Source organism: Crocuta crocuta, unplaced genomic scaffold, assembly GCF_008692635.1.
Source record: "Crocuta crocuta isolate KB4526 unplaced genomic scaffold, BGI_CrCroc_1.0 scaffold80, whole genome shotgun sequence".
NCBI classification, from domain to species: domain Eukaryota; kingdom Metazoa; phylum Chordata; class Mammalia; order Carnivora; family Hyaenidae; genus Crocuta; species Crocuta crocuta.
Genome location: NW_027527559.1, coordinates 3,295,392 through 3,311,390, shown reverse-complemented (window position 1 = coordinate 3,311,390; position 15,999 = coordinate 3,295,392). Strand labels below are relative to the sequence as shown.

Below are 15,999 nucleotides of genomic sequence, written 5' to 3'. Positions count from 1 at the left end.
CCCCCTTCCTGTCCTTCCTTCTCCCTCTCTCCCTCTCCCTCCCCTTCTCCCCTGCCCCTCTCTTCCTCTCTGCCCCTCCCCTGTGCATTCTCTCTCTCTCTCAAAATAATAATAATAATATGTTTTTCATATAGGATAATAGCCAAAGGGTCAATAAACATGACAAGATCTCGGGTTCAGTCCTCAGGAAAATTCACATTAAAACAATTAGGTACAACTACATACAGCAACATGGCTGACATTAAAAAGATCAATACTGGGGCATCTGGGTGGCTCAGTCGGTTGAGTGCCCAACTTCAGCTCAGGTCATTACCTCATGGTTTGTGAGTTCGAGCCCCACATCAGGGTTGCTGCTGTCAGCCTCTCAGTGAAGAGCCTGCTTCAGATCCTCTGTACCCCTCTCTCTGCCCTTCCCCGACTTGTCTCTCCCCCACAAAAAGTAAAAATTAAAAAAAAATAAGATCTAATACTAAGTGTTGGTAAAGATGTGACACACCTAGAAACTCTCATATCTGCTAAAGTTAAATTTCACTTCACCTTGAACAACACAGATTTGAACTGCACAGGCTCACTGAATGTCTGTGACACACCACTGTAAATGTTTTTCTCTTACAATTTTCTTAAGGTTTTCTTTTCTGTAGCTGACTTTACTCTGAGAGCCAGGATTTTGTATTAGAGCCCCAGTGTTCTTACCTTACAGTACATCTTGTTTTCATGAGATCAGAAATTTAATCAGAGACCCTGAAGCAAATTATTCTAGGTAAGAATTAGATAGTGTGGCGGTCACTATTCCAAGCACTTTACATATGGAAACAAACTTAATTCTCTCAATAACTCTATGAGGTAAATAATACAACTCCCATTTTATAAAAGAGGAACCTTTTATAACTAATAACTTACGTAAGGGACATTGTTAGGCTAAATGGCACAGCCAGGATTAAAATCAGGCATTCTATCTCTAGCATCTGTGCTCTTAACTACTTACCTATTATGCTTGTTTAAACAAACAAACAAACACACACACACAGCTCAGGGTGCCTGGGTGGCTCAGTTGGTTAAGTGTCCAACTCCTCATTTTGGAACACTTCATGGGTTCAAGCCCTCCGTGGGGCTCTGCACTGATAGCACAGAGCCTGCTTGGCCTCTCTACTGTTTCTGCCTCTTTCTCTCTCTCAAAAAAAAAAAAAAACCTTTAAGAAAAAAATGTCTTAAAAAAATAACCCTATGGAACTTTTAACTAACCTTATTGTAATCATTTTGCAATATATGTGTGTCTAACCATCAAATTGTATACCTTAAACTTACATGATTCATATAGCAGTAGCATGTCAATGAAGCTTGAAAACCAAAAATTAATTTTTATTGTATTTTTAATTTGAATTCCAGTATAGTTAACCTACAGTGTTGTTAGTTTCAAGTACACTGTATAGTGGTTCAGCCATTCCATACATTACTCAGTGTTAATTATGTTAAGTATACTCTCCTTTTTTTAAATCTGTATTTATTNGGGTGGAATATGGTTGGAGAGGGGAGAGAAGGACGCCGGTGTTATCCAGAGAAACTATATAGTCTAATTACTCCTGAGAGACAGAGATGAAAAGGACGGTACATGTAGAATTTACGTCTACAGAATGGACTAAATGTGACTGTTTAAGCAAGCCGGTGACCAGAGTCAATCAGGTCAGTGTTCAGGGAAAAAAGAAAAAGAAAAAAACCCCAACAAATAAAAAAAAAAAAAAGGGAGGCGGGCAGCTCTCAGGCAGGGGTGGGCGCGGCGTGACCCACTGCCTCAGGCGGGAGCTCTGCCTCGGCGGGTGTGGGGAGGGGAGGGACGGCACTCCAGTCCCTTCTCGAACCAAGCCCTGCACCTTGCTTTTTTGTGCGTATAAACTCCCCGTGCCGGGGGCGCAGCCAAAGTGGGTCACGCTCTTTAACCCAGGCCAGGCCTAGTTTCCAAATCCCAGTCTGCGCGCCCCGCTGAAATTGCCGGAGACCCAACCTCCCAGGCGATCCCCTCGGGGCAGTTCCAGGCCCCCTGGCGAGCTCTGGGGGCGGAGCCGGATGGCTGCTCCCTTCTCCTCCAGGTCGGGATGGCGCGCACGGACGGGGGTGAGCCTGGGGGGCGCGCCAGGCCCGCTGGAGAGGGAAACCGGGTCCCTCTGTGTCTCGTCACCCGAAACACGAACTCGCGGGCAAATCTCCCAGATTTAAGCCCTTCGCCTTCCCTCTAGGGGTCCAGCCAGCCAGGGGCGCGGATGCCCGCTACGCGCGCAGTTCCTCCGGGGGTCCAGCCGGCCCGGAGCACAGAGGAGCTGGGGCGCGCGGCCGCTCCGGGACGAGTTGGCGCGCGGGGACCTGGTGCGCAGGGATTTAGCGCACACGGTCCCTCTGTGCCCCGAGCGGAGGTTTTTCTGTTCCCCAGTGACAGGGACCGTGTCTTGAGTAGTTTCGGCCCCTCTCTTTCCCCTCTCACTCCCCGCAGAGGGGGATCGCCCCCATCCCTCCAGTCTCTGATCCCGGCCCGATTTTATCTTCCCCAGTTCGCACTCATGTTTTAGAGGCTTTCTCAGTGGATCTGCGTCCTTTCTCTCCCAGTCTCTTGGGTTCTGTAAGGTTTCCTATGGCTTCAGATCTTTTCCGTGTGAGATATGGGGGCAAGTGCAATGCACGGAGCTCCCTACTTCTCCACCATCTTGCCCCTCCCTAATGTGTATTTATTTTTGAGAGGGAGAGACACAGACCGTGAGTGGAGGAGGGGCAGAGAGAGAGGGAGACACAGAATATGAAACTGCTCCAGGCTTCAAGCCGTCAGCACAGAGCCCGTCGCGGGGCTGGAACTCTTGAACCTCCAGATCATGACCTGAGCTGAAATTGGATGCTTAACCAACTGAGCCACCCAGGTGCCCCACAGTAAGTGGGGTATTTCACCTATTTCACCCATCCTCTGACCCACCACCTCCCCTCTGGTAACCACCAGTTTCTTCTATACTTAAGAGTCTGCTTTTGGTTTGTCACTTTTTTTCTTTGTTTGTATCTTAAATTCCACATATAAGCAAGATCATATGATATATGTCTTTGTCTGACTTATTTTGCTTCGCTTAATACTCTCTAGATCCACCCATGTGGTTGCAAAGGGCAAGATTTTATTTTATTATGGCTGAATAATATTCAGTGTGTGTGTGTGTGTGTGTGTGTGTGTGTGTGTTTCTATCTCACATCTTCTTTATCCATTCATCTATCAATGGACACTTGGGCTGCTTCCATAATTTGGCTGTTGCAAATAACGCTGCAGGAAACATAGCGCATATATATTTTCAAAGTACTGTTTTCACATTCTTTGGGTAAATACTCAGTAGTGAATTATTTGATCATGCCAGTTCTATTTTTAACTTTTTGAGGAGCCTCCATACTGTTTTCCACAGTGGCTGCACCAGTTTGCATTCCCACCAGCAGTGAAAAAGGGTTCCTTTTTCTCCACATCCTCACCACCACCTGTTATTTCTTGTGGTTTTGATTGTAGCTATTCTGAGGTGTGAGGTGATATCTCATTATGGTTTTCATTTGCATTTTCTTGATGAGTGATGTTGAGCATCTTTTCATGTGTGTGTTCTGTTGGCCATCTGTAGGTCTTCTTTGGAGAAATGTCTGTTCATGTCTTCTGCCCATTTTTTAGTTGGATTATTTGTTTTTGGGTATTGAGTTATATCAGTTCTTTATATTTTTTAGATGATAACCTTTTATTGAATAGTCATTTTCTAATATCTTGTCCCATTCGATAGGTTGTCTTTTAGTTTTGTTGATGGTTTCCTGTGCTATGCAGAAGCTTTCATTTTGATGTAGTCCTAATAGTTTATTTTTGCTTTTGTTTCCCTTGTCTCAGGAGATACATCTAGAAAAATATTGCTACAGCCAATGTCAGAGAAATTACTCCCTGTATTATCTTCTAGGATTTTTATGATTTCAGGTCTTACATTTAGATCTTTAATCCAGTTTGAATCTCTTTTTGTCTGTGGTGTAAGATCTGGTCCAGTTTCAGTCTTTTGCATGGAGCTGTCCATTTTTCCTAACATCATTTGCTGAAGGGACTTTTTGCCATTGCATATTCTTGCCTACTCTGTCAAAGATTAACTGACCATCTAATTGTGGGTTCATTTCTGGGGTGTCTAGTCTGTTCCATTAATCTATGTATCTATTTTTGTGCAAGTACCATACTCTTGTGATTGCTATGGCTTTCTAGTGTATCTTGAAATCTGAGATTGTGATGCTTCCAGCTTTGTTTTTCTTTTACAAGAATGTTTTGGCCATTCTGGGCTCTTTGTCGTTTCATACCCATTTTATGATTGTTCTAGTTCTTTGAAAAAATGCTGTTGGTATTTTGATAGTGATTGCATTGTATCTGTAGATTCCTTTGGATAATATGGACATCTTAACATTATTTGTTCTTCCAATACATGACCCTTGGAATATCTTTCCATTCATTTGTGTTGTCTTCAGTTTCTTTCATCAATGTTTTACAGCTTTCAGAGTACAAGTCTTTGACCTCCTTGGTTATATTTGTTCCTAGATTTTTTTTATTCTTTTTGATGTAATTGTAAATAGGATTTTTTTCTTCGTTTCTCTTTCTGCTGCTTCATTATTAGAAATGCAGTAGATTTCTGTTTTTGATTTTGTATCCTGTGACCTTAGAATGTCATCTGTAAATACTGAAAATATTACTTCTTCCTTACCACTTTGGATGCCTTTTACTTCTTTTTCTTGTCTAATTACTGTGACTAGAGCTTCCAATACTCTGTGGAATAAAAGTGGTGAAAGTGGGTGCCCTTTTCTTGAGTTCCTGACCTTAGGGGAAAATCTCTGTTTTTCATCATTGAGTGTGATGTTAGCTGTGGATTGTTCATACATGGCCTTTATTATGTGGAGGTGTATTCCCTCCAAATCTACTTTATTGAGGATTTTTATTTTGAATGCATGTTGTACTTTGCCAAGTGCTTTTTCTGCATCTTTTGAGACGATCATATGGTTTCTATCTTTTCTCTTGTGATGGTGATATATCACAGGGATTGATTTGAGAATATTGAGCCACCTTGCATCCTGGGAATAAATCCCACTTGATCATGGTGAATGATTTTTTTAATGTATTATTGGATTCCGTTTGCTAATACTATTTGGTTGAGGGTTTCTGCATCTGTGTTCATTAAAGATACTGGCCTGTAGTTCTCTTTTTTGTAGTATCCCTATTTGGTATTGGTATCAGGGTAATGCTGGCCTCATAGAATGAATTTGGAAGTTTTCCTTCCTCTTTTACTTTTTGGAATAATTTGAGAAGAATAGCTATTAATTCTTCTTTAAATGTTTGGAAAATTCATTTGTGAAGGCATCTAGTCCTGGATATTTTCTTTGTTGAGAGTTTTCTGATTACTGATTCCATTTCATTGCTGATAATTTGTCTGCTCAAACTTTCTACTTGTTCCTGCTTCAATTTTGCTAGGTTATATGTTTCTAGGAATTTATCCATTTCTTTTGAGCTGTCCAATTTATTGGCATATCCTTTTTCATACTATTCTGCAATCATTTGTATTTCTGTGGTGTCCATTGTTATTTCTCCTCTTCCATTTCTGACTTTGGTTATTTGAGTCTTCTTTTCCTTTTTTTTTTTTTTTTTAATTTATGAGCCTGGCTAGAGGTTTATCAAATTTACTGATTTTTCCAAAGAATCAACTCCTGGTTTCATTTATCTGTCCTCTTGTTTTGATTGTTTATATATCATTTATTTCTGCTCTAATATTTATTATTTCCTTCATTCTGCTGTTTGGGGGTTTGTTCTTTTTCTAGCTCCTTTAGGTGTAAAGGTAGTTTGTTTATTTGAGATTTTGGTTGCTTCTTAAGGTAGGCCTGTATTGCTATAAACTTCTCTCTTAAAACCACTTTTGCTGCATCCCAAAGGTTTTGGATTGTTGTGTTTTTATTTTCATCAGTCTCCATGTAACTTTTTTATTTCCTCTTTGATTTCTCGGCTGACACATTCACTGTTTATTATTTTTGTTCCTTCCAAATTTTTTCTTCTGATTGATTTCTAATTTCATAGGGTTGTGGTCAGAAAAGGTGCATGATACCACTTCAGTCTTTTTTAATTTGTTGAGATTTGTTTTGTGGCCTAATATGTTATCTATTCTGGAGAATGTTCCACATGCACTTGAAAAGAATGTGTATTTTGCTGTTTTAGCATGGAATGCTTTAGGATGGAATGTTCTGAATATATCTGTTAAATCCCATTGGTCCAATGTGCATTTAAAGCCACTATTTCCTTGTGATTTTCTGTTTGGATGATGTATTCATTAGTGTAAGTGGGGTTTTAAAGTTCCCTATGATTATTGTAATACTATCAATTAGTTCCTTTATGTATGTTATTAACTGTTTTATGTGTGGGGGTGATGCCATGTTGGGTGCATAAATATTTACAATTGTTATATCTTCTTATTGCATTGTTTCCTTTATGATTATACAATGTCCCTCTTTGTCTCTTGTACAGCCTCTGTTTTAAAGTCTAGTTTGTCCATAAAAGTATTGCTACTCCCAGCTTTCTTTTCACTTGCATTTGTATGGCAAATGCTTTTGCATCCCTTCACTTTCAATCCGCAGGTGTCTTTAGGTCTGAAAAGAGTATCTTGCAGGCAGTATATAGATGGGTCCTTTTTTTTTTTTTAATCCACTCTGTCACCCTGTTTATTTTGATTGGAGCATTTAGTCCATTTACACTCAAAGTAATTATTGATAGGTATGTAGTTACTGCCATTTGTTAATTGTTTTAAGGTTGTTTTTGTAGTTCTTCTGTGTTCTTTTCTTGCTGTCTTCTCTCAGTTTGCTGTGGGTTTGTTTTGTTTTGTTTTTTTAGTGATATATTTGGGTTCCTTTCTCTTAATTTTTTGTATTTCTATTACTAGTTTATGATTTGTGGTTACCATTAGGTTTATATCTAACAAATTCTGCATATAGCAGTCTATATTGAGCTGATGGTCACTTAATTTTTAACGCTTTTTTTTTTTTTTTACTCCTCTGCCCTCCACGTTTTAGCTATATGGTGTCATACTTTACATCCTTTTATTTTGAGAAAACTGTGAGTGATTTTTTTTACAGATATACTCATTTTTATTGCTGTCCTGCTTCCTATTTTGCTTACTCCTACTTAGGGTATTTCCTTTCTGCTCAAAGAGTCTCCTGTAACGTTTTCTTGTAGGGCTGGTTTAGTAGTGATGAATTCCTTTAACTTTTGTTTGTCTGGAAAACTTGTTATCTCTCCTTCTATTCTGAATAATAGCCTTGCTGGATAGAGTATTGTTGGTTGCAGGTTTTTTCCTTTCAGCACTTTGAATATACCCTGCCACTCCTTTCTAGCCTGCCAAGTTTCTGCTGAAAAATCAACTGATAGCCTTATGGGATTGCCCATGTATGTAACTGTTTTCTTTTCTCTTGCTGTTTTTAAAATTCTGTCTCTACTTTTTGCCATTTTAATTTATATGTGTCTTGGTGTGAACCTCCTTGGGTTGATTTTGTTGGGGTCTCTCTGTGCCTCTTGGATCTAGATTTCATTTTCCCTTCTCAGGTTTGGGTATTGAAATCAACTATTAGATTCTTGAAATAAATTTTCTGTCTCCTTTTCTCTCCTCTTCCTGAGATCCCTATAATACAAGTGGTATTATGCTTGATAGTGTCATTGAGTTTCCTGAGTCTATTTTCATTTATTGTTTTTTCTCTCTCTTGTTCATTTTGATTGCTTTCCATTGCCCTGTCCTTCAGGTTGCTAATTCATTCTTCTGCTTCCTCTACTATTTTTTCCATCTAGTACATTTTTAATTTCATTCAATTCTTCATGGATTGGCTTTTTAAAAATATTTTCTATCTTTTTGTTAAGGGTCTTACTAATGCCTTCCACTCTTTGCTCAAGTCCCATTAGTATCTTTAGGACCATTACTTTACATTATCTATCAAAAACATTACTTATCTCTGTTTTGCTTGGGTCTCATACTGTGATTCTGTCCTGTTTTCCATTTAGAACATAGTCCTCTGTCTCCTCTTTTTCTCTAATGGTGTGTCTGTCTCTGTGTGTTAGAAAAGTCACCTACATCTCCTGCTCTTGAAAGTAGTGTCCTCCTGAAGGAGAGGACCTGTCGTGTCCTGCAACGCAGTGTCCCCTCTTCCCCAGAACCTGGCACTTCAGGGGCGACTCCTCTATGTGATGTGTGCGTCCTGCTGTTGAGGCCGAGCCACTTTTGCTGTCACTCCAGTTGTCTGCACGGGCTGTCTTTGCCTGTTGTAGGCAGGGTTTTGTCCCTGGGTTGTTTGTGGGCCAGTCTGGGGCCATCTTGGGTGTGAGTCGAGTCAGAGCAGGTGTTTGCCAGAGCTGCAGTAGCACCAGACTTTCTCTGTGTTGTTCCCTGAGAAGTTTTGTTGGTGCCCAGGGCCTGCAGTCAGACCAGAGGTCTGCCCCCAGCCCACTGCCGGGCCAAGAGGGACTGGTGTGTGCGGCCGTCTTCCCTGCCCCTGGGGCAGGACTCACTTTGGAGTAGCGCTGGCCCTTGTCGAGGCTGCTTGCACACCGTCAGGCTTGCGACCAGGTTTAGATGCGCTCCAGCCAAGAGCTCATCTACTGCAGGGACTGGACGGCAGGAGAACACAGAGGCAGGGCAGGCAGGGTTAACTAGGTCTGCACCACTGCTCTGCAGAAGGGGACCCGGGCTGGAGGGGCTGGATCCCTAGGACAGGGCAGGACGTGGGGTGCTAGGAAGGTTTGCAGAGTCTGCTGAGGGAGGAGGCCTGGAGCCAGGGCCTGGCTGGAAGGGGTGGGTCCACAGTAGGCAAGGCACAGGGCACTATGTGAGCGAGTTAGGTAGTGAGTGTTGGCCCTGTGCTAGTTCTTGCATGTGGCCCTGTGTTTATGCTGAGGGCAGGGGACCCCAGTGATCCCCTCAGCGCAAGCCCTGAGATGAGTAAACCAGTCTCCAGCCTGTGCCCCAGTGTTTTTCAAATCGATACCTACACTGTCTCTTTAAGGGTGGGGGCTCCATTCCCTCTCACCTTCCCAGCTATCTGAGCCCACTGATTGTAAGAACTCACAAATTTGGCCCATTAGGTTTTCAAAGCCAAAAATATAGGGACTTATTTTCCACTTGTGGGGTCCCCCGGTACGTGTCTGTTTCTCTCCCCGTCTGAGCCCATGAGTCCCTCCCTCCCAGGGGCACCTGGCTGTCCCGTTTAGCTCCCCACGCATCTCTGCCCTTCCTGCCCTCCCCCATGTGGCCTCTTCTCCACAGTCAACTGTAGAGAGACTCCCACCTGTCTTCAGGTCATTTTCTGAGTTATTGCTGCTGATGTGAACGTTCATTAGTTGTATCCGGGGGACTAGCGAGGTGCACCTCAGGTCCCCCTGCCCTGAGATCTTCCCTAGAAGTCTCAGAAAATAGAAATTAATTTACCTAACTTTTTAGAACTGAATGACCACAGTTTTTTCAGTGATATACATTAAAAAATGTTTTTAATGTTTATTTATTTTTGAGAGAGGGGATTGGCAGAGAGAGAGGGAGACACAGAATCCAAAGCAGCCTCTAGGCTCTGAGCTGTCAGCACAGAGCCCAACATGGGGCTCGAATCCATGAACCATGAGATCATGACCTGAGCCAAAGTCAGAGGCCCAGCCAACTCAGCCACCCAGGTGCCCTGGTAGTTTTTTTTTTAAGTACATTGATCAATACAATTTGTAGAAATACAGTAACAAAGGAAGTCATTAATAAAATAGAAGATGGAGTTGAGGTTCACATCATCTTTTCTAACTGAAATGATAAACCAAAGTAGTAGAGTTTAGCAGAGATAACTGTAAAGTGTTTTTGCAATGTACTTTTTAAAGTTTTTTATTGTGAAATATATCTCCGAAATATATAAAAAAGAAATATATAGAAGAACAAAGTAAAGATTAATAATAAAAGAAGAACTCTGTACCCACTACCCAGTTTTGGAAACAGAAACGTACTGGTATTGCTGAGATCTCATATACCCCTTCCCAGCTGTGTCTCCTTCCTCTTACAGATGAGACCACCATATAGGACAGTGTTAATTGTTCCACGCTTTTTTTTGTTTGTTTGTTTATTTTTGAGAGAGGGAGAGGGTAAGCAGGGAAGGGGCAGGTAGAGAGGGAGACACAGAATCTGAAGCAGGCTCCAGGCTCTGAGCTGTCAGCAACAGAGCCCAATGAGGTGCTTGAACTCACGAACTGTGAGATCATGACCTGATGACCTGATGATGATTGGACGCTGAACCGACTGAGCCACCCCAGCACCTCCCTTCCATGCTTTTCTTTATCATTTTACCACATATAAATTTATCTCAACATACTTAGTTTTGCCTAGTTCTGTAATTTATATAAATGAAGCCATTTCATCTACATTCTGTGATTTGCTATTTTCAAATTTTATTTTTTAGATTCATTATTATTAGTTTAGCTATACTTGATTCGTGTTACTTTTCATTATATGAATTATTACTTTTCATTATATGAATGTGCAGATGGTCTTCATTCTTCTGTCCTTGGGCTTCGGGATTGCTTCCAGTTTGTTGCTTGAATCAGTAATGCTTCTGAGAAGAGTTTGGTATGTCTGCTGGCACACATGTGGCTGGGTCACAGGTTATGTTTATTTTTCACTTCACTCGGTGCCAGTTTATCTTCTGGAGCCATATATGAAAGTCACCTTTTCTTTCTGTGTTCATCAAAACTGACGGTCAGACTTGTTACTTTTTTCAGTCTTGTGGGTGAGACAGAATGTCTACTTAGAACAACTCGCACTGCCCAGGTTACGAATGAAGGGGGCGCTGTCCTGTGTTTTTGTAGCGTCTGCCTTTCCTCTCCTGCGAGATACCTGCTCCTGCGGTTTTTCCTTAGTGATCGAGTTCTGCATATACTCCAGGATTCTGTGTCATTTTATGCCAGCTTGTGGCATCAATTTTCTGCCAGCTTGTGATTTGTACTTTCATTCTTCTTGATGAATAAAAGTTCAGTTAAATGTGGCCTCTTCCTTTGCACCTTGTTTGTATGTAATTAGTTTTTTTTACAGATTTTTTTATTATAGTTCCAAGAAAAAGATCTCTGTCTTGACATTGTTCATTAAAAGAGAACCCCCACCCCAAAAGAGTTTCCTATAGCTGTTAAAAATGTAATATAATTTGAGGCAACAATAAACCCATCTTCAGAAGTACTGCTGCCCTCAACATTATTTTGTATTTTGTCTGTATATTTTGCTGGCTGTATAAACAAACCGGGGTGACCCCTCTGGAAGGAGGGGTTGGATCTGAAGAACAATAAAAGAACACCAGCTTAAGAGACATTGTAGCTGTGTATATTATTGAAGGTTATTATATGAAAGAAAAAGAAAACAACTAAATGAAGGGTAAAAATTGCAAGGATGTTTTCAGCTCAGTGCAAGGAAAAGTTTGAGTTAAAACCACCACCACTGTGGGGTGGGGGGGCCTCCCCATTACTAAGCCATCGGCGCCCTGTCTTCCCACAAAAAAGTCAGATCTGAGTGAATGTTTGGGCTGTGGATTTCCACGAGCTCTTCCAAAGCTATCATTCTGTGTTTATACTTAAGAATACTATACATTTTAAATATGTAATAATTAATGCTTAGTAGCTTTGAGTTTTGGTAGTAAAACTCTTACACATAGAATTTTCATGTGAGACTAGGGGCGCCTGGGTGGCTTAGTCGGTTGAGCATCCGACTTTCGCTTGGGTCATGATCTCACGGTTCCTGGGTTCGAGCCTCGCGTCGGGCTCTGTGCTGACTGCCAGCTCAGAGCCTGGAGCCTGTTTCGGAGTCTGTGTCTCCCTCTCTCTGACACTCTCCTGCTCATGCTGTCTCTCTCTCTCTCTCCTAGAAATAAATAAAAGCATTTTAAAAATTTAAAAAAAAAAAAAAGAATTTTCATATGAGACTAGAAATTTGGCCAGATGTGCCAATGCAAACTATATTTTTTTGCAAATATCCCAAGGTTCTCAGTTATTATATTAATTATTATGTAATATTTAACTGCATACATGTGAATAGAACCATTCATAAATAGTTTTAAGCATATACTCTATCTGTCCCTGGGATCACTAATTTACAATCCACAAAACTGAACATCTACACAAAGAATAATAAAGCTCAAAAACAAATAATTATGCTAGAAATCAACAGAGTACAAAAGTGTAGGCAAATCTTGACTCCAAGAGATTTACAAACAGGCTGAAGCAAAGGAAAAATTCTTCATAAAGGAGTCATGTGGCCAAGGAAATTTTCATTTAAAGTATTTTTTATTTCATTTTTATTTGAGAGAGAGCACAACCAGGGTGGGGAGAGAGAGAGAGAGAGAGAGAGAGAGAGAGTCAGCACCAAGCAGGCTCCACAGTCAGTGAGGAGACTGACATGGGGCTCAATCCCATGACTGTGAGTCCAAATCAGGAGTCAGTTTTTTAACCCACTGATCCACCCAAGCACCCTTCATTTAAAGCATTTTTTAAACTCTTCAAAAATGGAAAGATAGGGACTTTCCAAGATTTAGAGAAAGACACTTTTAAGCATAGGAAACAGTATAGAAACTCGTATTGATGCCCAGATGATCTCACTAGAAACTATAGCATTTAGCATACCTAGCTTTGCATATTTAGCATTTAGCTTACCCATGTGAGTGGGAATAAAAATAATAACAGAGCAATAACAGAGAAATATAGGATGTGATGTATTAATGGATTATGAACTCAATGAGTGGTGATCAGAATTTTTTTAATGAAATATAATTTTAGATCAGAATGTTCTAGAATAGAAACTACCAGAAGGCATCCTATATTACAAAGGTAAGTATGTTTCAAAGAACTGTATGTGCATCCTGGATTCTGTGAGACACAGTCAAATCAGAATGAAAGTTACTAACATAGAAGGTAAGAGCTAGAATTTAGACTTTAGAGACTGCTTGGAGGTAAATTCAACTTTGCCCTTCACTGACTTTGTGACCTTAGGAAAGCTACTTTTCCTTTCCTGTGCCTAATTTATCTGTGAAAATAGTCATGATAATAGTGCCTGCAACCCTTAGAACAATGCCTGGACAATTATAAATACTCACCTAATACTAGTCTCTTTCTTGGTTTGCCTGCCTATCCTCTCTCAGAATGTTTTGTGGTTGTGGTTGTGGTTGTGGTTGTTTTATTTTGAGAGAGAGGGAGAGAGAGCATGAGTATGTGAGGGAGAGAGAGAGGGAATCCCAAGCAGCTTCTGCACTGTCAACACAGAGTGCAACACGGGCCCAATCCCAGGAACCATGAGATCATGACCTGAGCCAAAATTGAGTCAGATGCTCAACCCACTGAGCCACTCAGATGTCCCTAAGAATATGTTTTTGATTAGACATATAAAAGCATAGAATAAGAAGAAATATCCATACACCCGCCACTCACCTTATATAGTAAAATATCACACATATGATGGAAGCCTACAAAAGTCTTTTTTTAGACTCTCCCATTTTGTGAGGACTCATTCAGACGCCAGGAGATAGGGACAAATCCACTTACCAGGGCACACATTACAACTTAGTTCCACTACAGGAAGTGAGAGAGCACTAATGGATGATACTGGTGTCAAGCTGTCACGTGGGGAACCTGCCTTCTCCCCCAGGAGAGCTCTGTTTTACTCTGTGTGGTATATGACCATCTACAAACCATGCAAACTGACAGGGGCGCCACTGGCAATGATATGTTACCATAGTAAAGTTTAATTTCTGATTTTCAGATCATATGTTTAATTTGGAATTTTGGGGATGCCTGGGTGGCTCAGTCATTTAAGCATCCGGCTTCAGCTCAGGTCATGATTTCTCAATTAGTGAGTTCAAGCCTCATGTCGGGCTCTGTGCTGACAGCTCAGAGCCTGGAGCCTGTCTTCAGGTTGTTTCTCTATCTCTCTCTACCCCTCCCCTGCTCACATTCTGTCTCTCTCTCCTTCAAAAATAAATAAACAATCTTTACATACATACATACATACATTGAAATTCTAGTAGATTCTTCCTGCACAGCAGTGATCTGTTGCACACATCCCCCTGGTGTTCCAGCACCACACTTCAGAGGTCACTGGTCTAAGCTAGAAACTCCTCAGAAGCAGAGGTTTTGTTTAGTTCATTATTGTAGCCGAGCCACGCACAGTACATACAGCAGGAGCTCAATAAGAGTCTTCTGACTACGTGAGTGAAACTTGGTGTTTTCTGTGATGTTTGAAGGTAACTCAGACATTTGTGCGTATGTACTCTGTACTCGTAAATTTTGACATTTTGCTGGTATTTGTTTTAAGATTCTGCTATTGTAAGAAGAAAACGAATTGTTGAAAATAAGCAGAGACGTCTTTTAGAACAGAAAAGGCAAAACTCTGGATCTGTGGGACAGAAGTACAATGAGCAAATGAATGTGAGTACGATGTTAGTAAAAATATCTATTCTCTAGTGAAAAATTGCTTGGAAAACAGAATGTTCTCAAAGGACCATGGTTTTGCTGTAAACTGTGGACCACAACATAAATAATAGTATAGCCAAAGTCATTATGAGACAGCCCAGGAATCGGTGCTGGGAACTTATTGTATTAGACTTTGCCTAATATTCTAATTTGCCTATATGATCAATTACTAATGAAGCTTTTAAACCAACTTTAACAAATCACCATCATCCTTTTGTTTTGTTATTTGTAGTCTCCTCTGGAATACATACATGTTGTTCACAACAAAGCTTTTAAATATACATTAAAAAAGAAAAAAAAAAGTAAAGTAGAGCCCTGGGTAGAGGAAGTAAATATATTAATTATAAAGACTAATCTAGTTTCACGTGTTCAAATATCCTCTTTGGATCTGAGCTTCCTGGAAGACGTGGCATAAGGAAAATAGGGTAAAGTGTACATTTCTCATCAGATAATGATGCTGTTAGGGGTATAGTATATTAAAAGACTCTTCCCACTGAGGCTTTCTGTAGGGCACATTGAGTTCATAACAGATCTGTTCCTACTAACAGTCAACAACGAATGAATAAGGAGTTTCATATGGCTGTTTGAGATAGAGATCTTCAGCAAAGTCAAAAGCTTAATAGTAATATTAAATTAATTAAATTTTAGTGGAGGTAATTCTGTGAGAGCAAAGTAAACAGAGGTCTAAAGGTCTAAGTGATCCAAGGATTGAATTTAAAATATTAAAACATCTAAATGGATGAGTAAGTAGCATTTCACTTGGAATTTCTACTTTAAATAGCAGTTCTGATTTTTTAATAGAACTGGAATAGATTGCCTTATAAAGAATTTATATCTGCATTATGAGTTGAGGATTCTATTATTTGTATAAGAACTATTAATTTTTTATATGGATAAGATTTTTGATATGAAGAAAATCAACCATGAAGTATTCTTAACGAATAGTTAAGTAGTTGTGTGTCCGGTGTAAACGAAGCTGCCGCACTCGCGATATACTTACCGCTTCATACACAGACGCAGCTTCCCGATTACAAATCCGGTGATGCCCCTTCCTTTGTAGCCCCCACGGGGTTCACACCACACATGTCAAAATCTGTCAGGTGAACAATTTTTTCTTCATTTTTATTAATATATTTTAAATTCGAAAGCAATGTGTAGTTGTTTTAACCAAGAAAAAAAGTATTTTAAGTGCTCGTGATTAGTGTCCTCTCTAAATTCTTTTTCTTGGTCTTATTCTGTCCTCTGTTCTCCCTCTGCTCTCGGTCTTACTGTTTTCGATTTTCTTTCCAGAAGCCTGGCCCCCGACCTTCACACACATCTTCCACTCACGGTGCTGTTTCAACGTCTTACAGAGTCTTAACATTAGAATAGGTCAAGTTCCTGAATCAAAGTCAAGTTTTGAAGTTTAATTTTTTTCATCCCTATTGTTTTGTTTTGATTTTTGGTTTTTTGTTTTGCTTTGTAACTAAAGAGCCTACCTGAGG

General features: G+C 40.4%; 1 protein-coding gene across 4 annotated transcripts in view; it reads left to right on the top strand.

Moving 5' to 3' along the window:
* CEP126 (centrosomal protein 126) overlaps positions 1 to 15,999 on the top strand; it is a 100,062-nt gene that overhangs the window by 64,924 nt on the left and 19,139 nt on the right. For 3 of the 4 annotated variants that reach the window (XM_077769783.1, XM_077769792.1, XM_077769799.1), the window contains one exon: positions 14,358 to 14,470. In XM_077769783.1, coding sequence (XP_077625909.1) covers positions 14,358 to 14,470 — 113 coding nt within the window. Of the gene's footprint in view, positions 1 to 10,789; positions 11,284 to 14,357; positions 14,471 to 15,999 lie in introns of those variants that run through there. The other variant, XM_077769806.1, reaches the window with a different exon arrangement.